The sequence below is a fragment of the Nymphaea colorata genome, chromosome 2, assembly GCF_008831285.2.
Source record: "Nymphaea colorata isolate Beijing-Zhang1983 chromosome 2, ASM883128v2, whole genome shotgun sequence".
NCBI lineage: Eukaryota > Viridiplantae > Streptophyta > Magnoliopsida > Nymphaeales > Nymphaeaceae > Nymphaea > Nymphaea colorata.
In genome coordinates, this window is record NC_045139.1 from 21,279,296 (window position 1) to 21,301,771 (window position 22,476).

At 36.5% G+C, this 22,476-nt stretch overlaps 1 protein-coding gene across 1 annotated transcript; it reads left to right on the plus strand.

Moving 5' to 3' along the window:
• The first annotated feature begins 1,680 nt into the window (after nucleotides 1-1,680).
• LOC116248660 (nuclear transport factor 2B) lies at nucleotides 1,681-21,935 on the plus strand. The gene is made up of 2 exons (XM_031621581.2): nucleotides 1,681-2,137; nucleotides 21,551-21,935. Exons 1-2 carry the CDS (start codon nucleotides 1,841-1,843, stop codon nucleotides 21,623-21,625), a joined length of 372 nt encoding a protein of 123 aa, XP_031477441.1. The 5' UTR covers nucleotides 1,681-1,840; the 3' UTR covers nucleotides 21,626-21,935.
• The last annotated feature ends 541 nt before the right edge of the window (nucleotides 21,936-22,476 follow it).

Consider the following 22,476-nt stretch of genomic DNA (forward strand, 5'->3'; position numbering starts at 1 on the left):
GTATTTAGCTGGTCTCTGAACGTCGACCTCGCTGGCCGATCGTCACCTCCACCTACAGAGATCTGTCACTGTAGTGTGCAGTTCTTTACTTGAAGTTCCTTGACTTCAGCCTGTAACGCGGTCACTGTGTCAGTTAGTGCCTGATTCATGGCCACTAGGTCGGCCACTTGTTCCCGCAGTACCTTCATCTCGTCCTTCATTTCTCCGAAGGACTCAGCTGCATTACCCAACGCTTTTTCATGAGTAGTTACGTCGGTAGCCAGCTTGTTCACCATCTCGGTCAGGTCTTTCTGACCCTGGGATGTACCCATCTCGTCAGAATGGGCTACCCCCTTGCCCTTGGCACTTCGCAGAATGTATTGAGTCGCCAGGGCTTCTTCCTCTTCGATCAACGATCGTCGGAGGTCTCTTTCGATCAACAATCGTCGACGTGTAGTTCTACACCGACTATCCAACCGCTTCCCCAGATTGAGCTGAACTTGGGCTCCGATACCAGTTGTCACGGGCTGACAACTTCGGTCCGTGCGGCATGGCAAGAACCTGATTGCCGCAAGCCTTCAAACCGCTGAACGGGGCGCAAAGGTAGTTTGAGAAAACGAGTATATAAAGAATGCTTGTGAATAAAGAAATCTCGCAATGTATTCGCTTGAAAAATTAGTACATCACGAGAAAGATAAGTAAGGAGAATGATATCAACTTTACTTATATAGGATGGCCGAGGCTTCTTACAGGGTTCCCATGCCGACCACCCAAAACAAGAAATCCCAATACTTGACACTTAGACCGGTGGGAGGGTACTCCCTTACAAGTAAACATGCATAAGCAAATAACTCAACATAAGCAAAGGAAGCACAATGCAAAACAAAGCAAAGGACTGTACAGACTCCCAAACACAGGGGAACAGGTAGACTGATCCAGAATATATAGCATCTAAAACATAATGGGCGTTGCGACGGTTGAAAAAAGGGGAAATAATGGGAGAGAGAGAGAGAGCAGCAAAGTTACCTACCCGATCGCCAGTCGTTTGACGGTGCTGCTTGCCCTGCAGCGTGAACAATCCAGTGAACAGGGAGAAAATGAAGGTGCGACAGCGAGCTCGTCTTCTTTCTACTTGTGGGTGCCGATAATAGCAACGATGGAAACCCCAGAGCTAGATGAGTGTATGCCCTAACAGGCAAAAAAAAAAAAACCTGGAGAGTAGCAGGTGGAGGCTCACCGGCGGGCGGCTGGAGGATCACGGCCATCCAGTGGAGGAGAGACGGACTCTGTGACGGGGAGGGGAGAGGGAAGGAGAAAAACGCAGCAGCAGCAGGACGATGCGAAACGTTGATGAGGAAGCCCTAACGGGCAAAAAAAAAATTTCTCGAAAGATATTTCCACTTCTCGAGGTGGAAAAAAATTTATGTTTTCAGCTTTAACGGGCAAAAAAATTTTTTGGCGTCGAAAAATTTTAAAAAATTTGAAATTTCTTTTCTGGGCTACAGTGTTTTTGTGGCCCATCAAACGAGCCCTGAGAAAAATTTGTCTAAAAAAAGTAAATAAATCAGAGGAGAGAGATTCAAAACCGATACACACGATTCATTTCACAACCAAAAACGGCTTGTTCCACTCGCCTTGAATGTGAATGACAATGTTACCCCTATGAGGTCGCCGGCTTCCTCAAACAGTCCACCTTTCGGTCGCTTTTTTCCATCAGTCTGCTCTTCCCCTTTCTGCAAATAGGGGAGCGAGAGAATAGGGAGGAAGCCCTTTATCTCTGGTTTGTTGCTCTAGTCTTCGTCTCCTCTTCTTCTTCTTCATCGCCATCGTCGTCTCATTGAGAAGAGAGACAGAAAGAGAGATGGATCCTGATTCCCTGGCGAAGGCTTTCGTGGAGCACTACTACAGCACGTTCGACACGAACAGGGCGGGGCTGGCGAACCTCTACCAGGAGGGATCAATGCTGACTTTCGAGGGACAGAAGATACAGGGAGCCCAGAACATCGCCGCGAAGCTCACCTCCCTTCCTTTCCAGCAGTGCCAGCACAGCATCACTACTGTCGACTGCCAGCCCTCCGGCCCCGCTGGCGGCATGCTCGTCTTCGTCTCCGGCAATCTCCAGCTCGCCGGCGAACAGCACCCCCTCAAGTTCAGCCAGGTCTATCGGCTGATCTGCTCTTTTTTTTTTCCTTGATGGTTAAGTTGATTGGTTCATTTTTTCCTCTGTCATTTCTTTTCGGTTTGTGGATTGCGTTCTTAGATTCTTCTCCCTCGACTGTGATTCTTCGATTAGACTCTCTTAGTTTTTTTTTTTGTTTTTTTCTTTCTGTGGTTTGATGATGTCGGCGGTAGTTGCATTTGCTTGATGTAACGAGTTTGATTTGCGCGTTTGGTTCTCGGGTTTCCTTTTTTCTTTTTTACGCTAATCGGTTAGTTTGGTTGATTCTTTTAGGATTACGGATTGTGGTTTTACAGGATGTTTGGTTTATTGTTTTCGGGTTTGTTATTTGGTTGGTTTATTATTCTTTTGCTTTGGCTATGATTGTTGGTGATTGTGTTAGGATCACTCTCGATGGGCGTTAGATCTTTTTTGCTTTTGGGTCAGGGTTGTCCTTATTCTTATTAGTCGAGTGATAATGGTAAGGACGTGTTTTCCTATTGGATGGTGTCTCCGGCCTTTTTTTTTAGGTTGGGATTTACACCCTGTTTCTTATCAGAATTTCAGTTTAACTTGGACTGCCTATTTGCTGTTTTCCATTTGCTTTCTGTTTGTTAGGATTTGGGTTTGCTTGTAGATACTTTTGGGATTTGTTTTTAATTAGTATTGTTACTATTTTTGATTTTCGAGTTTAACCAAAAGACGTATTCAAGTCTGCTTTTACGTTGATGCTTGCCTGGAGTGGTTGTTTATCTGATCATTTTATGTGCTATTTGACTTTCAACTTTCCAACAATTTGCATGTTTAGTGGTGATATTGGTAATGTTTTCTGTATTATTCTTTTCCCTAGTGGACAACATGGAAAATTTTCCTGGTCGTACCATGGTTAGATTGACATTCCTTTGCTGATGTCTTTTTCACCTGAAAGGGAAAAATTCTATGCTCATGCACCTACACTTCCTTGGGTGGTTTTAAACTTCTAATAAGTAAATGGGTCATTCACCTTTGGCATCATTGGCTGTTGAAATGGAGGAGCGTTCTTTCTAGTCAAGATTAGTGTGGTTAAGAGATTGTTGACATCATTAGTATTTATCCAGCTTTGAAATGTGTGAAATATGATTGACCCTGAGGAGTTTCCTCTCATGGCAAACAATTCGTTTGAACTTTTCTCATGCTGTAAGATTATTGCTACTTTAGTTGCATATGTGGGAAATCAAATGACTCCAAGATACCTTTATTATTAGTTCTCTCCTGTAAAGAGGTTTTCTCAGAACGTTGGAATGAGAGGAAGTCAATCAATGGGTCAACACTCTTACCTGAACAGTGGTTGAACATCTGGCCTGATGGCTTATGTTGACCTATTAGATCAATGTTTAAAATTGTTGGTAGTGTCTCAACTTCTATGTCGGAAGATAATTCTTGGTATCTTTCTGTTTCCTTTGATGCCCAAAGACATTGTCACAGAAAACACGTTTTTTTTTTTTTTAAAAGCACCCATAATACGTGAAAAATAAGTCAGCCATATAAAATGGCAATTAGACACGTCTTTTTTAAAAAAGTGCAAGAAAATAAAAAATATAAAAAAACGCTTATTATACGCTTTTTTTTAGTTTTTTTGTATTTTTATTAATTTTTATTTTTTTATAATTTTCAGGATTTATTAAATGTTTTAATTTTTTTAAAAATTTGCCAAGATTTTCTCGAGATGTACAACTGTGCCGTATTATACTTGAGAAATTCCTTTTCGTATAATACCCGTACACGATATATGTGACAAAGCTTATAAGTTACCATCTGTGATCATTTCATAGCAATTATATTTCTGATAACACAACTCGATTTCTAGAGGATCTTTCTTTTATGGTCATGTTAATTGTGACTTGATTTATCTTTCCTTCTCTGAATTTGTTATTGCCTTCATCCACTTCAAAGAGCTTTTATCATGAAAACAATTGTCCTTTTTTTGACAAGAATACTCATGTCAATACTAAAATTGGTGTTATGACTGACGTATGATTGCTAGGTGAATAAAGTAGTTGAGGATATGCCTTTGAGAACTTCAACCTATTGTGCAAAATTTTGGCTTGGCTCTTGTAAGCATTTCTATAAGAGACAAAGTTACAGGTTTCTTGCTGAAGGACATTCTCTTGAATGGAGAAATAAAATGCACAGATGCTGCAAATGCTTATCCTTTCTTATAACATATGTATTAATTAAATGATGGTTAGGGAAAACTGAATGTAAGATGCAGCATATATTTGATGTAATAAGTTAGCAAAAGACAAACGAAGTTTGAAGCACATCCACACATACATTGCAGATCATAAGCTTCTGTTTTGTAATGTCTAGGCATGTTAACATTGTTTCTTGGCATATGCTGATTTTTTTGCATGTGGACTGTTCTTCCATGGATGATTCCTGCATAGTCATGTGGTGGACAAATATCTTATGGTTGTATATACATCAAATATAGTTATGTACGTTGTGTGTTGCATTATTTTAGCATGCTATCTGTTTATAGTAGTGTACTTTAAAAGTGCTGTACTATCTGTTGTTCCCCATTAGTTTTTTCTTTCTTTTTCCTTCTTGTGCTTTCAGACAAGTTCGATCTCTATTAGCAATCCAAAAATCAATTTCACACCAATTTACCAAATCCAATTCAGGGCTTCTTAAACTACTTGGACCATGTCTTGTGGTAGGCAAAAAAATGGTGAACTGGAAAGCGAAGCAAAAATTCTATTGCTAAAATTACGCTTGGAGCTTTATAGTTTCGTAACTTGGTTATCCGTTAATTTATCACTCTTAGCTGGTGCAGAGTCGTGGTTATAGTATTATTAATCTTCATTCTTTAGGTACTTTTTCCTGGTTTGTTTAGCAAGAGGACACAGTTTAACTTTAACTCATTGTCATAAATGTCGTTCTCAGCAAAATATCAGCAATGTTTTTCTTGGGTATTTTTTGGCAAAGTTGCTTTTTTCAGGAAAATTTTGGAAAAAAACATGGCAATTTTTTTTTTCAAAAATCATAAAAATTGGAAAAATATAAAATAACTGAGAAACTAATAAAAAATGAAAAATCATTAAAAGTTCATGAAAGGAATCACAAGATGTTCATTTTTGCCAAGATTTTTAAAATCTCGCGAGATTTTCCCGATATTGTCATTTTGTTTTTCTCGTAAATATTGCTAGATTTTTGAAAATCTCATGATATCTATGACAATGGTTTAACTTATGCAACTGAGAATGTCAATCATTAAAACCATCTATGTTGTTAGAAAACATGCCTAGCCCTAGGCTGGCTGTTCCTAGCAACCTGCCTTTGGAAAGCACCTAGTCCATTGCCCAGGTAGGTTACCCTTGCAGGCATTTAGCAGCTTAGCCATTTTTGTTTATCAGCTCTCATTTTTTTGTCTCTCTTTCTTTTCTTCTCCTTCCTCTCTTTTTTTTTCCTCCTCCTGTTTGAGACCACTTTTGTTTTTCTTCTTCTTCTAAGGTTTGTAGTTTTGTTCTTCTTCTGGCTTTTTGCAGATTTTCTTTCCCATTCTTTTTCATGTTCTATGCAATTTACATTAGAAGTATATATGTATATATTCATGTAGGCATTTATGTACTTATAGTTATTGCCATAGTTATAGTTCATATACTATTTTGCAGTTCATGTGTGTGCCTTCTTAATTCTATTTCTTGTTTGTTAGAATTGCAGTTGAAGACAGCTTTATGACAAGTGAGATTAACATGGAAACTGTGATTATCTTGAAGATTTAGGTCACCTTTTTCAAAAAAGGAATAGGTTAGTAACTTTAGGATTTAGATTAGCCTTTTAGATTTTAGAAATTAGAAGTCACGATTCATTTAATTTGTATTTAGGAAATTATATGGGCGTGTTTGGTTGCATGCCAATATTATTTTGGGGATGTTTGGTTGCAGTAAAAACTACGTTTTCTGATAACGACGTTTTTAAGCTTGAGTGTAACACGGGTAGATCTTTCACTTAAAAACGCTGGTTTGTATCCCCCTCAGGTTTTTATCTATTTTATTATGTTCGCTCTAAAATACAACAAAACATCGTACCTACCTTCCCGTTGGCTCTAAAATAAAACAACACACAACTTCTTTATTGCATATGCAGTTTTGCCTACATGAGTAACTGCTTTATTACACATGCAGTTTTGCCTACATGAGTAACTGCTTTATTACACATGCAACTGCATTGACTGTCATAGGCGAGTTGCAGGCAAGCTTTCTGTTTGATTCTGCAATTTCTGTGCTCAAAATCAACATCAACTTCTACTGATTTCAGTCAGTGTCCTATTTATAAGAAGCCAATCTTATTTTCTTGATATTTTTTTTATTAATGAACAAAGGTAGTTGTATATTTACTGAGATACACCGGCCACTATTAGTTCATCTTTTACTTACAAATAAATATTATCTTTTAATCTCCACATTTAATTTATTTGTCTTATTTAATGAGGTACACCAGCATTTTTTTCTCAGATGAATATTTCTTCAATGTTTTTTTCTCTTTTTCCTTGTCTACTTGTATAATTTAGTTCCATTTTAGTTCCTTTGAGATCCATAATCTCTCTCTCTCTCTCTCTCTCTGAATTAACCTTGCAGTTTAAATTAATTAACTTTGAACTACCATTTAGCTGAAATCAGTTTTTAAAAGCACCCTTCAAATCCGATTTTGTCATCCAAACAGAAACCAAGTTTTAGAAAGTGAAAACCTGGTTTTCAAGGTCTCTCCAAATGCACAAACCTGGAAGTTATTAAGAAAATGGTTTTCACTAAACCATGTTTTCACAAAAACCATTTTTTTGAGGTGTTATCCAAGCGCATCCTGTGATTTGTGAACTTTAAAATATTGCAAAAAGGTGATGTAAAATTGTAAATCTTTGTGCTATATAACCTCTGAACTTTAATTGTTCAATTTTATTGAATTTGCTCTTTCAAAATTTTGTTATGTTTATTCATGTTATAGCATGTCTACTATGAGCCTTATCATGCACTTTAATTGTTTTCTTCTTATAAGTTGACAACTATAAGTTTTACATGTGCAAATGCTTCAGTTTTGTTGTTTAATATACTATTTTATTGTTTTTTTTTTTACGAACAACATAATTGATGTCCCCACCTAGGCTCTAGGCTTAACTCACTGCCTAGGCTGCATCTAGCATTTTCAGTAACACACATAAGCGACATAACCACTAATGAGATTTTGTTGTATAAAATTGCAATATATATCACTAATATCAGTATTGTTTTTTTATCGCAAAACTTTTCTCTTGTATTATTAATCAGAAAATTTGTTTTTCTCAGGAAAATCTCAGGGATTTGAAAAAACCAAAAGAACATTGATCAGAATATTTAATAATATATTAAAAAAGCATTGATCGATCAGAATATTTAATAATATATTAAAAAAGTTTCAACCATATAGATATTTTAAAAAATGAAAGAAAATAAAAATATGATGAAGACATTTTGTTTTCTTTTTGGGTTTTTTTTTCAAAGTGTCACTATTTTCCTTTTTTTGGGAAATAATATGAGCAGAATCGAAATAAAACCTGATCACATTGTGTTTGAGATAAGCTCATATTTGTGACAGTGGTTGCAACGTTTTATTTTTTACTGCTTGCCTGAGTTGCCTCTATCAGGTACCAGATTTTGATTCACCTGCCTGCCCAAGCACATATGACAGTTTCTTGTTCATCTTTTTGGAATCAATGTAAGCACTGAACCTAAGTTACATGGACTCTTTGAAAACATTGCTGCACCTGAGTCATGTCGGGTGTGGCTTGGGTACTTTGTCGGATGCATCTTTGGGTGCGGCAACAAACAAATTATTTACTTTTCTATTGAATAATTGATAAAATCATAGTTTATTAGTCATTAATTGTTATTTTTTATACTTGTGAACAATTTTGTTGTTAGTTTCATTGTTTGTAGACAAATTTATTATATATATATATATATTTATGGATTTTTCCATGTGGGTTTGGATGGAGAAATCCTCCATCCTCTCACTGTGATTCGATGAAGCTCAAGATCTATGTTGTTAAGGCCTCGCATAGGCCTCACTTAGGCGTGGACTAAGCGTGAGTCCACACCGTCCCTAAGTCCACACTTAGGCGACGGGATGTGTGTTGGCGCCAACATGCCTATTCCATGGGAAAGTGAAAAGTCACATTCCATTTCAATTAAAGTTTCTTAATTGAGTATATATTGTTATGTACTTTATTTTGTATTGATGTATTGTTATATTGTTATGTACTTTATTTTGTATTTTGTATTGTTATGTACTTTATTTTGTATTGATGTATTGTTATATTGATTATGCTGTTGATTATCAAGAACCAGCAAGAAAGACAGCACCTCCTTGAGTCAAATTGCAGCCAGCAATACCATAAACACTTGGAGTGCTTCACAGCTCCAAAGAGAGAATATGAGCTGATTCATAAAACTCCGAAAGGCAGCAATTCAACGATCCAAAACAAGCTCTGATACCATGTAAATCAGGCCCAAAGAGACAAAAACTTCAAGAGAACCAGCCTTTGAAGCTTCCACCAACAAGCCAAACTCACAAGACCTCACACAAGAGGTGAAAAAGAACATATATTAATCACAATAAGAGATACAAGAATAGGCTAAAAAGCCATACCTAAACAAGAGAACTCAGCACTATATATAGCTGAGATAACAAGTGGACTAGTTCCAACGGCTAGAATTCTAGCCCTTGGGACTAGTCTTCTTCTAGTCAAAAGGCTACAATCTAAAGGTTAAAAGTGGAAAAGAAGAAAAATACAAAAGGGAAAAAGTACAAAAAGAAATAGAAAATTACATGTGCAACCTAGATACCCTAGAATATATATATATGTATATATAAGACATATATTAGCATACTAACATATGTAATACACATACATATACATATAGATAGGAATACATACATTCTAACACCCCCCCTCAAACTTACGGTGTGATAACCGAAAGTTTGCCAAAGAGAAATTGAAATCGGGCAGCAGCAAGTGCCTTTGTAAAGAAATCTCCTAGTTGATATTTAGTGGGAACATAGGAGAGATCAGTATTTTTCTGGAGGAACTCTTCACGAACATAATGGCAGTCCATCTCTATGTGCTTTGTCATTTCATGAAATGTGTGGTTGATAGCAATGTAAATGGTACTCTTGTTGTCACAATAAAGCTTGACAGAATCCGTGATATGAATTCACATATCGTTCAACAAGCTTTTGAGCAACACAATCTCCATTGTTGTAGATGTCATGACACGATACTCAACTTTGGTAATGGTTGATGATGATAGAGACACCTTATTATGTTTCTTGTATCGCTAGAAAATTAAGTAATCACCTAAAACACACAAAAACTAATGGTGGAGTGCCTATTATTGGGATCTCCACCCCAATCAGCATCTGTGTAAGCAACTAGTTCTAATACAGAAGATGAAGACAAGAAAAGTCCTTTGTTGATTGTGTTTTTCACATAACGCACAATCCGCATTGTTGCTCCCATGTGCACTGAGGTGGGTCTTTGTTGAAATTGGCTTATAACATAAATGACATGAACAATATTTGGGCTAGTGATGGAGAGATAAGAGAGAGCACCAACAATTTGCCGAAAAGGAGTGAGGTTCTCTTATATCTCTCAATTATCGATCTTCATTTTTACTCCCAATGCTTCTGGAGTATCTACAATTTTGTTATCTGAGATACCTGTGCTGGGCAAACTTCATTTATGAAAGCAGATAGCCCTGTTTGCTATAGGCAACTTCAATTCCAATGAAATATGTTAGTCTTCCCAAATCAGTCATTTGAATGCAATTCTTAAGAAATTGTTTTATCTCTACAATTCCTTTATCATCACTCCCAGTAATAGCCATATCATCAACATACAACAATAAAACAATTATATCTACAGATGTGATCTTCACAAACATGGCTGTATCAGAGTAACAAGATTGAAAACCTTGATTAAACATGACACTACTAAACTTGTCATACCAGACCTTGGGAGCTTGTTTTAAACCATAAAGAGCTTTCTTAAGTCGTAAAACCTTGTTTTGAGGTAGATCAAATCCAAGAGGAGCACGCATAAAAACTTCTTCATTTAGGTGACCATTTAAGAAGGCATTTTTAACATCTATTTGAAAAATAGACCATTGTTTAACATAAGCAACGACAATGAGAGTTCTAACAGAAGTCATACGAGCAACAGGAGCAAAGGTTTCTTCATAATCAATCTCATATTCTTGAGCATATCCCTTGGGAACAAGTCTGACCTTATATCTTTCTAATGTTTCATCACTTTTAGTTTTGATCTTATAGATCTATCTACAACCAATAGTCTTTTTCCCTATTGATAGAGAGACAATTTCCCAAGTCTCATTATTTTCGAGAGCTTTAAGCTCAAGATTCATAGCTTCAATCCAATTAGGATCTTCCTTAGCCTCAAGGTAAGAAGATGGTTCATAAAAAGAATGATGTGCCAAAAGACAAGCTCGATATTTTGGAGAAAAAGACTCATAAGAAATAAATCTTTGAGGAGGCCTAATGTGTCTTTGGGATCTCCTAGGAATTGATTGATTGGTTTCTTGAGTTTGGTGACCTCTTCTCCTATAAACTAAAATCTCTTTTGGAGGATTGATATTAGAAGGATAATCATGGTTAACTTCATCAACATCATCATCATCATCCGTCCATAGAAAAGCATAATCTTCTAGTTTCTTGGGCTCATTTTTAAAACCATCTTCATTTTTAAAAAAAGTCACATTTCTAGAAATATATACTTTTATCTCTTTCAATATCATAAGAGTTTTCGAATACCCAATAAACACACAATTAATAACTTTGGAAGAAAGCTTATTGTCTTTGTCATTTAACACAAAACATTTGCAACCAAAGACTTTAAGTCTATTGTAATTTGGTCTAACATTGTGTAATTTTTCAAAAGGAGAAATATTTTTCAAAAGTTTGGTAGGCATTCTATTAATTAAATAGGTTGATGTCAAAACAGCCTCAGCCCAAAAGTTCTTGGGGACATTTTTCGATAAAAGAAGAGCTCTAGTGGTTTCAATAATGTGTCTATGTTTACGTTTAGCCGCTCCGTTTTGTTGGGGAGTGTTAGGACAAGATCTTTGATGTACAATGTCTTTTTCTTTTAGAAATTGTTGAAATTCATTTGACATAAATTCTCCACCCGAATCACTTCTAAAGATTTTAATATTGGAGCCAAATTGGGTATTGATCATGTTATAAAAATTCTTAAAGTTTGTCAATACTTCCGATTTGCGTTTGAGAAAGTAAACCCAAGTATGCCTAGAATAATCATCAATAAAGATCACATAATACAACAATCCTCCTTTTGACATAATAGGAGCGGGTCCCCACACATCCGAATGCACCAATTTAAAAGACTTTTGGGCAACAAATTTTCTATTATCAAAAGGTAAGACTTTCATTTTTGCCTTGATACAATCATTACAACAAAAGGCCTTTTGACAATACTTTTCCATGAAAGGAAGATGAGACATTTTTTCTAGATTGGAATGTCCAAGTCTTTGATGCTAATTTTGAATGTCAAGTCCTTTGGTGATATTGCATGAGGGTCTTGAAAGGTTCAAAAACTCTACGTAGTAGAGATCATTAGTTCTAAAACCTTCCCCAATCGTCTTCTTGGATAAACGGTCTTGTATCAAACATTTATATTGTGAGAAGATTATATCAAAACCAAGGTCGGCTATTTGAGAAACGGATAATAAATTTAAGTTTAACTTAGGAATATATCTTACTTTAGGTATTTTAAAAATTTTGGATGTAAAAGTTTGGTCAAGATTTCCAATATAATCAATTTCAAGCAATGTTGTAAAAAGCGTATCGTAAGGCGTATCGGTCGGGCTTTAAGATACGCCGTATCGTAACGTATCGTAACGTATCGTAACCGTATCGTAAATTTTAAAAAAATAATAATAATAAATCAGAAAAAAATTAAAAAAAATCAAAAAATTCATAAAAAATCAGAAAAAAATTAAAAATAATAAATTCTTCATAGAAAACATGGTTTAGTCTTTTAGATAATGATAGACTTATTATTTTGCTAAATGCTATAAACTTACACGTTCACGGTTCATCATTCATACTTCATAGACATCAAAATTCATAACAATATCATTCTTTTTCATCTTTATCTTCATGGTTTAAAAAAAAACCATTTCCTCTCAATGGGAATCAGCCACCCATGCACAAATCCATGGTTTAATAGATGATTTCACGGTGACAATCGATGATTTCACAATGGAAATCAATGATTTCCCTCTAAAACGGTACAATCTATAGATTAGAAATGAGGAAGGGGTGGGTTTTTATAAAAAAAACTCGAAAAAATGGGGTTCAAGTCTCCTTTTTAGAAATCAGCCCGTATCGTACGATACGAGCCGTATCGCACCGTATCGTACGATACGGGGGCCCGTATCGCACGTATCGTACGATACAGGTACGATACACCCCCATTTGCGATACAGGGGGTGTATCGTATCGTATTTTGCAAACGATACGATATGTATCGTACGATACGGCCCCGTATCGTACGATACGTACAACACTGATTTCAAGAGAAGTGTCATCCGCCGTTTTCACAAAAGGATAAGAATCATTTTTGGTGCATCTGGTGAGAAGGGATCCACAAGAAGTCATATGAAAAGATGCACCCGAATCAATAATCCAAGAATACTTACTTGAAGAAGCAGATGTCACGGTAGCGCTCAACGTTGAAGGTGTGCTCCCTCCTTTTAGCAAAGATTGAATAGCTTCAATGAGCTTAGGTTGAAGAACACTTATGAGTTGATCGAGTTGAAATGAGCTTGCTTCTTTCCTTTCTTCTTGTATCGGAGCCGCAACATTATTTCTCTTGTCAAAAGTTCTTAGTTTTGGACATCTAGGTTTGGTGTGTCCTTCTTCTTAGCAATGATAGCAAATAATTATTCTTCTTGCTCCTTCATTTGTTCGATTGAAGTGTGGAGGTTTATAAGGCTTCAAATAGGCCCCCGGCCTAGATGTGGCAAGAACATTGGTGGTTTTTTTTCTATCAAGACAAAGTCTATTTTCTTCCATTTGAAGCTCCGCAGTAGCCTCATGGATAGATTGACTATGCCTATTGCATCATGGTGTTAGAACATGGTGTTGCTAATGCATTGAAGGAGTCATTTTGTGCTGTGTTGTACGCATCGTATGATACGGGCCATACCATAAGATATATACTGTTGCTTTTTAAATTTGCGATACGATACACCACCTTGTATGTGTATCGATACATAGCCCATACCATATAATACGGTGTATTTCGAAAACAGGGGGTCTAAGCCCCACTTTTTCGAAATAAGTTTTAAAACCCGCTTCCCTCTTCATTTTCAAATATACCTAAGAGTTGAAGTTGGGGGATTTTGTGGCAATTTTTGAAAGAGAATCATCAATTTTACAGTAAGATCATCAATCTGGGGGCAGATTTGTGCATGGGTGACCAACTCTTGTTTGAACAAAAAGGGTTTTTCCTATTTCTTTTACATAGATGAAGTTGAAAATGAAGATGATGAAGATTATGAATAAGACTGCTTTGATTTGTTATTTGCATTAAAATTTTCATCTTGCAATGTGATGTATAACAATTAAAAACCTATGTCACACGGACACGGCAAAATGGGCCACGTACCGGTGTCGACACTCCGACACCTGGATACCGACACTTGGACACGGCAGAATACGTTTTGGATTGGGTCTAGGTCAGACCCGATCCGAACCACTTTACTAACCCGACATTCTTTGTTTTGTTTGAGACGTTCTTTCTTATGACTTATGAGATTGGTGATGAACAATGTTTTGTTTGAGAATCTGAGACTTTCTTTTTTATGACTTATGAGATTGTAAGAGTGAATTATTAATTTAATGTTTTTTATTATTTTATTATCCTTTTTAATTTTTTAGAATATAAAATTCGCCGTGTCCGCGTATCCTAAAATTTTGAAAATTGCCGTGTCCACGTACCCGTACCCGTACCCTTATCGTACCCGTACCCGTGTGACATAGATTAAAACTTGTTTTTTTATATGTTATGGATCTTGTGAGTTATTATGTGGACCATCTAAAGACAATAAAATACAAGACTACCTTAGTTAATAAAATACAGACCTCACTTACAAGGGGTAAAACTGTAAACTAAGTTAAAACATATTACAGTAAGAAGGACATAATAGACTTTTACTAGCATGAGCTGAATTAGACTATTAACTTTAACACTCCCTCCTCAAACTTGGCACGATTAAGAGAGATCATACCAGGTTTGCCAACAAAATTTCTGAACTTAGATGGTGACAAGCTCTTTGTAAACATATCATTAATTTGGTCTCCAGTCCTTATATGTTTTAGAGATATTAATCCTTCTTCATGTGCTTTCCTTGTAAAATGACAATCAATCTCAATATGTTTAGTTCTTTCATGAAATTCTAGATTTTTGGCAATATTACTCCTTCTTCATATGCTCTCTTTGTAAAATGACAATCAATCTCAATATGTTTAGTTCTTTCATGAAATTCTAGATTTTTGGCAATATGAATAGCACTCATGTTGTTACACATCAAAATAGTCTCATTAACAACTGGAACCCTTATCTCTTATCTCATTTAGTAGCCACCATATCCATATTATCTTAGTTATAGTTTGGGCCATAGCCCTATATTCGGTTTCAGCTGTAGATAAAGCCACTCTGTTGTTTTTTTCTCTTCTAGGAGATCATAGAATTGCCAAGGAAAATACAAAATCCTATTGTGGATATTCTGTCACGAACTGATCTACCAAAATCAGCATCACAATAGGCCACAAGGTCTTCGGAATTAGATGATGAAAAAAGCATGTCATAGTCCGTAGTATCTCTTATATATACTGAAGACAACAACTAAATGTGTTGATCTGGGTGCATTCATAAACTGACTAACCACATGAACTGCATATGTTATGTCAGGCCTAGAAATAATGAGATAAATCAGACTGCCAACAAGTTGCTTTTTCTTATAAACAGTCGAGCCTTTCAATTCTTTCCCTTCACGAGGCTTTAGTTTCACATTTGCCTCCATCGATGAAACATTTTCTTCTTTTCATCATATAGTCTAGCCTTAGTCACCAAATCAACTGCATACTTATGTTGGGACAGAAACAAACCCTTTTTTGAGTAGGCAACCTCAAGACCCAAGAAGTACTTTAGAAATCCCCGAACTTTCATTTCAAACATTTGTGCTAATTTCTTCTTTGCTTCATCAGTAAGTTCAAAATCATCGCCTGTAATAATCATATCATCCACATATAAAAGTAACAAACATTTTTCTTTTTCTATGGAAGATACTAACAAAGCTGGATCATGAAAACTTTGATTGATTCCAATTTCTTCAATTGCTGAGTCAAACTTTTCAAACCAAGCTCTTGGGGATTTTTTCAGCCCATATAAAGCTCTCTTCAATTTACACACTCTTCTTTCTAAATTTGAAACACCTTGAGGAAGCTGCATGTAGATTTCTTCATCTAAATCTCCATTCAGAAACACGTTCTTTATATCAAGCTGATAGATTCCATTGCCTCGCTGAAACAACTGCAAGAATAGTTCTAATAGTGGTCATATGAGCAATTGGAGCAAATGTTTTGGAATAATCTATTCCAAATTGTTGATTGTAGCTTTTTGCAACTAATCTTGCCTTGTAACGTTCAATTGATCCATTTGCCTTTGTCTTAATTTTAAATACCCGCTGAATACCCACTTACAGCTCACAACATTCTTTCTTGGATGAAGTTTCACCAAGTCCCAAGCTTTCATTCTTTCTAGAGCATTCAGTTCCTCAAACATAGCAAGTTGCTGTTCCCTCTTAGATGCTGCTAACTCATAAGCTAAGTCACATGGACCTTGCAAAATGACTGCCGCATCTGCGTCGACACGACTCGGGTGCGGGTGCAGGCACGGGTGCGGCCCGGATTTGCACCTAGCACATGTCAACAAGAGTCGGGTGCAGCTGACTGCACTGATCATTTTCGTCCATTGTGGATACGCACCCAACTCGTGTTTGACTTGAATCGGGTGCGGTCAAACCGTGCCAAGCCTATTGTCATCCTTTTTCGATATTTTTTATTTTAAAAAATTTTAACTTTAGAAAGAGGGTTACACGATCGTTACTCTCTTCCTCTCCTCCTGTGCACTCCTCCCTTGCGTGGTTTTGCTGGTTTTATTGAAGCATCCAGTGGAATGGAAGGTCATTTCCGGTCTCTTCCTCTCCTCTTGTGCACTCCTCCCTTGCGTGGTTATGCCATCTGCACTTTCTCATTGCACTCTTTTGTATTTCATTTTGTTGTGTCATCGATTCAACTAATGACTCATAGCACAGGTGATTCTATTTTTTTGTTTTATGCTTAAATCAGTAAATGTTCATAGTTGGCTGTTGTTTTTTCACTTTCTTAGTTTTGTGTTTTGCTGCAATGACTGCTATTTCTTGTTTAGCATTTTTTTTCCATTTCTGTGTTTTGTGACTTTTGTCCTGTTTTTGTTGTTTTTTGTTTACTTGTTTAATGTTTGTACTTTGTAAGCATGTTAATGCTTAATATGTTACATTCATATACCCAATTACATTATAACTTAGATGTAATATATAATATTCATATATAATTTACCCATAAAGTGTGTAGTGTAGTGTATAGACTGTAGTGTATCTTCTTAATTTCTTAATTCTTATATATATGTATATATATATATATTATAATAATAATAAACTAATAATAATAATAAATACTCTCGCTGCACCGCTACACTTAAATTTTTGGGTATGTGCCGCTTCGGCACCCACAACCGCACCTGCACCAGCATCCGTACCCTACACCTATGTGACATAGCTCATAAAACTTGGGCTCATCATAACAATGAATCTAGGTAAGGTAAGCACGATGTTTGGGAGAAAAAGAACCACAAGAAACAATGCGAGAGGGAGGAATTGAGACTCTTGAACTATAACGTACCTAAGAAGGAGAAAGAGCCATGTGGGAAGAGGATGAGGAGGAATTCTCTCCATGAATCGGAGGTTCAGGATCAATAGAATGAATTAGATCAGAATTGGCCTCATTGGTCCTTCTTCAAATGGCTCAGACTGCTCAAGAAAAAGCACATGAATAATGTCTTTTTTTCTTCTTTGATAGACTTGGCTGATGTCATTTTATTTTTCAGAATCATCATGAGAGCTTCCTCCTCTACATTCTGACTGTCTTTCTTCCTTTTCAATCTTATACTATGAGGGATATGTCATTAGAAAGGATAGATCTACATCACAATTCTTTATCTTTTCACTTTCTTGTATAAAATATGGCTCATACTCATGAAATATTACATGCCTTGAAACCCACATTTTTCTTCCAATTGGATCATAACATTTATAACCTTTCTTATTTCCTGAGAACCCCAAGGAACAACACTTTGCAGCTCTAGGTGAAAACTTGTCTCTTAATTGCTTTGGTATAAGTACAAAGCAAGTGCATCCAAAAACTTTCATCATGTTGGAATTTGGCTTATGTCCATACAATTTCTCATAAGGAGACATTCCACTTAAAACTTCTGAAGGCATACGATTTATTTGATATACCACCATACATATTGCATCATCCTAATAGTCTTTCGGAACATTAGTAGCAAAAAGAAAAAAATCTTGTAGTCTCAAGCATGTGTCTATTTTTCCTTTCAGCGACTCTATTTTGTTCAGGTGTATAGGAACAAGATTTTTGCTTCTGCAAATTATTTTCGAACACCTTACTAATGTATTCTTCCATTGAATATGAACATGAGATTTTGATTTCAACCTAAAATTCAATCATAGCACAATACCTTTCAAATATATCATAAAGTTTGTTTTTAACTTTTTATTTCTCATAAAGAATATCCAAGTGAACCTATTTCAATCATCTACAAAGGTTACAAATTAAGTCGATCCTCCCTTTGACAAAATGGAAGATGACCCCCAAATGTCTGAATGTATCAAGTCAAATGGTTTTACTGATTCAATTTCTCTTGGACAAAAAGGTAAAGCATAAGTCTTTGCTAGTCTACAACTTTAACAAATTTTCACATCATCAGATATCATGATCCTGGAATCATCAAAAAGTTCCAAAATATGTTTCAATCAAAATATGCTTCAATCTAGATGTTGAGATATGTCCTAATCATTGATGCCATGGCATTGATTCATCTCTTACTGATGCATATACCCCATTCTTGTCTCTCGTTAAAGAACTCATGTCTAGCCAATCAAGATAGTATAAGTCACTTCTTCTATTGCCAATTCTAATCTTTTTCCCAGACTGTTGATCCTACAGAACACAATCCACAGGAGAAAAAGTGATAGTACTATTTTTCTTAGTAATTTGACCAACAGAAATTAGGTTCACAGTAAGAGAGGGAACATGATGCACATCATCAACATGTAGTTTGCTGTCATGATAAGAATTGAGAGTGATTGAACCCGATTTAATTATAGGCATGGAAGAACCATTCACAGTCTTAAAAAACCCAGAACAAGGATGCCAATTAGTTAGAATGGCCTCATTTGATGTCATGTGACCTAAGGCACCAAAATCTAGAAGCCAAGTCGGAATGACACAAGGTATACCTGCAAATGCATCATTGGAAAATGATATAGAGGAAGTGGGAACAACAAACTCACTAGGTGCAAGAAGTTGCTGAATACTTTCTAGAATGTTAGAATGAGACATGATCTTTATCTCCAGCAAAAGAATCTTCCTTTGGTTGCACCCTAGATGTCAACACTCCATCATTTTCATTTTTATCTCCAAGTGAATCAGCAACATATACTCCTTTCTTCTTCTTTAGGATAGGACAATTAAATTTCATATGTTCTAGTTCCTTACAGTAATGGCATTGTATATTATTCATATCTCTTTTCTTCTCAAACATTCTATTATTGTTTCCTGTTCCCCCAAAAGACTTCAGCACATTTAACGCCTTACAACACTTTTACCTTATCCATATTTTACAGTCCAGCAAACAAAGTAATCCCAGCTACAATGGATAATAACTGATAGCTGAAAAAACAAACTGATAACAATGCCATGAACTGACTACAAGCAACCAACCTTCCAGCACTTACAACATCTAATACTCAAGCCAGACTTGTTAATGCCAGAACAGTAAGCAGCAACATCACAGTCATGAGGAAATAAATACTTGATAATATTCAGCAGCAGAACACTTTCCAAAGCTGTTTCAGGACATACTTTAATTCAATCCTTCAAAACTGCTGCAAACAAGACTCTTTCCTCTCCAATGGTCAAGTTTTATTAACTTTAAAGCTGCTTGTCTGGTAGCAGCAACTGCATGCGTATCAATCACAGCTAAATAGTGGACATCCGTAGTAATTTATTCAATACTGTTGCAGTGTACCAGGCAAACAAATAAGCATCATGGATGGATGAAACTACCATAACCTTTAGAGCAGCTGATGCAACCAAGCCTCACAATCAAAAGACAAAAAAAAAAACTGCTAACTGCCTCACGTCAGCTAGCAAGGTTCAGAAACCAGGCACCCAAGACATAAAAATGGGCACAATACATCAGCCAACATCAACTCATACACCACATACCTTCAACGCACAACATTCCTGTGCCAACCAGCAAGCAGCTTCCACCGGAGGAATACGAACAGTCACTTCTCCAAAACGCACAGCAAATGGCTAATCTAAACGAAACTGCATCTTCTAGCTCTGATACCATGTTAAATCCAACAAACCTAGACATAGAAAACAAGAAGATTCGATGTTTTTTCAATCTGCATGGGAGTACATCAGCAGCAGCAGCTCTCTTCACGTCATTATCTTCTTGTGTAAAAGTGAAAGTTGCAGCAATAGGGAACAAAACTGTAACTAATGCTCTACTAAAGACCGTAAAATACAAGACTATCCTTTGTTAAAAGACTGCCTCACTTACAATGGGTAAAACTGTAAACTAAGTTAAAACATATTACAATAACGGCATAAATAGACTTTGACTAACTTGAGTAGAATTAGACCTATTAACTTTAACATTGTGAATGTTCGTGATATAACTGCATAGCTGTAATAAGTCTATCATTATGTATAACATGTTTTTTTTATAAAGAATATATTTTTCTTGACTTTTCTTGATTTTTTTTTATTTTTTCTATTTTTCTATTTTTTTAGTTAAAAAATAATTTTAGGATGCAAATATGATATGGTACAATACTTTACGATACAACCTATTTATTGGCCGGACTGATACGGCTTAGTATACGCTTTTTAGAACATTGATTTTAACTAGCTTAAGCAACTGTGTCAAATAATTTTTACTTTATTGACATCCAATTCTGTGAAGTTACGGTCTAGCATCTCATTAAAAGAGATAATTAACCATATAATTGCTTTGTGATAGCACATGAATGGTACTCAAACTCTATGTTATTTGTATCGTATGATATAAACGCATATTGTATTGTGTATGGTATGATACGTGCGCATATCGTAATGATACATATCATATAGGTTGGCATGACCTATACATGTGCCTATTCTACACATTTTTTTGTGTGTATCGTAGCCGAGGTGTATCAGCTGTATCGGACGATACAACTACTGTATCATACAATACAACCGATGCACCCCTTAACTGATGTAGTAATTTATGAATGCTGTTGATGCGGCAATGGTTTTGCATGATATCATCTGTTTCACGACAGCAGTCGTGGTATCGGTGCAGTTGTATTTTAATGGTGAAAATGTTTCCCTACTGCAGTACACAATTAAGTTGTGGTAGCTGGTTTAGAAAGAGGTGGGCAAGGAATATTTGCAGTATGCAGGAACTTGTCATTTTTATGTAGTTAATCAGTCAACTATCTATTTCTTCATCAGACTAGCATATTTCAAGTTGAAGGCTTCCAAATTTTTTTTTAGATCGTTAGAGTTTTAAACTCGAAGCTGTGCGATGGATCCTGTTCATGGAATCAAGTCCTTGCCCCTGTGAGATTGTTTGCTCTTACTGGTCACGCTATGCTACCGATTTTCCTTTTTAAACAGTGTTCTCATCTTAAACTTCTAGTCGCCATTCCAACTTTTCAGGAAGTAGAAAGTTTGCATACGAAACTGCGCGTATGAGAGAAAGTGCACAATGCAAAATATTTTCCTTGCTCCTGCGTATATGCCTTTTTAACAACTTTTTTTCTGGTGCTTCTGTGTTGTTATCGTTATGAGTTTTGAAGCGCGTAATATTTTAGCCGCTTGCTCTTTTTCTATTTAACTGCCACATCTGTACATTTTCCAGTGATTCTGATGAACATTTTTTTTATGTTCTCATTTCAGATGTTCCATTTGATGCCAACCCCCCAAGGAAGCTTTTACGTCTTCAATGACATATTTCGGCTCAATTATGCTTAAAATTCAACATACTGTCGGCTTTGGATGGTGAACCATTTTTTGCGGGATTTGCTTTGTATTTTGTTGTGTTTGCCCAAATTTGGGTTTGGTCTGCGTTTGGTTTCATGAAGTTGGATTTTGGAGCATTCGGAATCTTGATGGGTTGATATTGTCTTTGGTTTGAGTTATAGCTGCCGAGGGCCATGAAGTTCTTTTATTTCTGGACGCCAGCTATATGTCAATGTTAAAAAGGCCATCTGGTACTTTTGTTTTGGAATCCATCTAAAAGGTGGTATTTGAGAGTAAAATTTGAAGCTACTGTTTAGTCGAACCTTGGTGCCAACAGCCGTCATTTTGTGTGTGCAAACCAACCTGCTTCCCCCTTGCTTCACTCTCTTTTTGTTACAGCTTTTGCCTTTGCTTCTTAATTCCTATAATTATCCATCGATTCATCCTCGTTCTCAAAGGAAAGGCTGATGGCATGGATATCTACGTCGGGATTGATTAATCGGCCGTCTGGTGTGGTGTAGATAGTGGGTATCAAACGTGCGAGGTGAAAGTCAGGGACCCTAGCTTTTCGGATGGTACAAAGAAAACGGAACCTTGTGGTAGCAAGTAGAGAACCTCGCCCCGAGTTTATTCATAAGGTTCTGGCTTGGGTTACCTGGTGAGATTTCTATTACTGGAGGGGTGCCTAAATGTGCCTGCTTCATTAGCTGATTGCAGGTTGAGATATTAGTAAGCCTGGGCGTCGGGTCGGGCCGGCCCGGTCGGACCCGGGTCCAGGCCGGAAAAAACCTGGCCCGGGCCCGGGCTGGCCCTGCCCGACTCCTGCCCTCCCTCTCCGCTCCCCCTCTCCCTCTCCCCCTCTC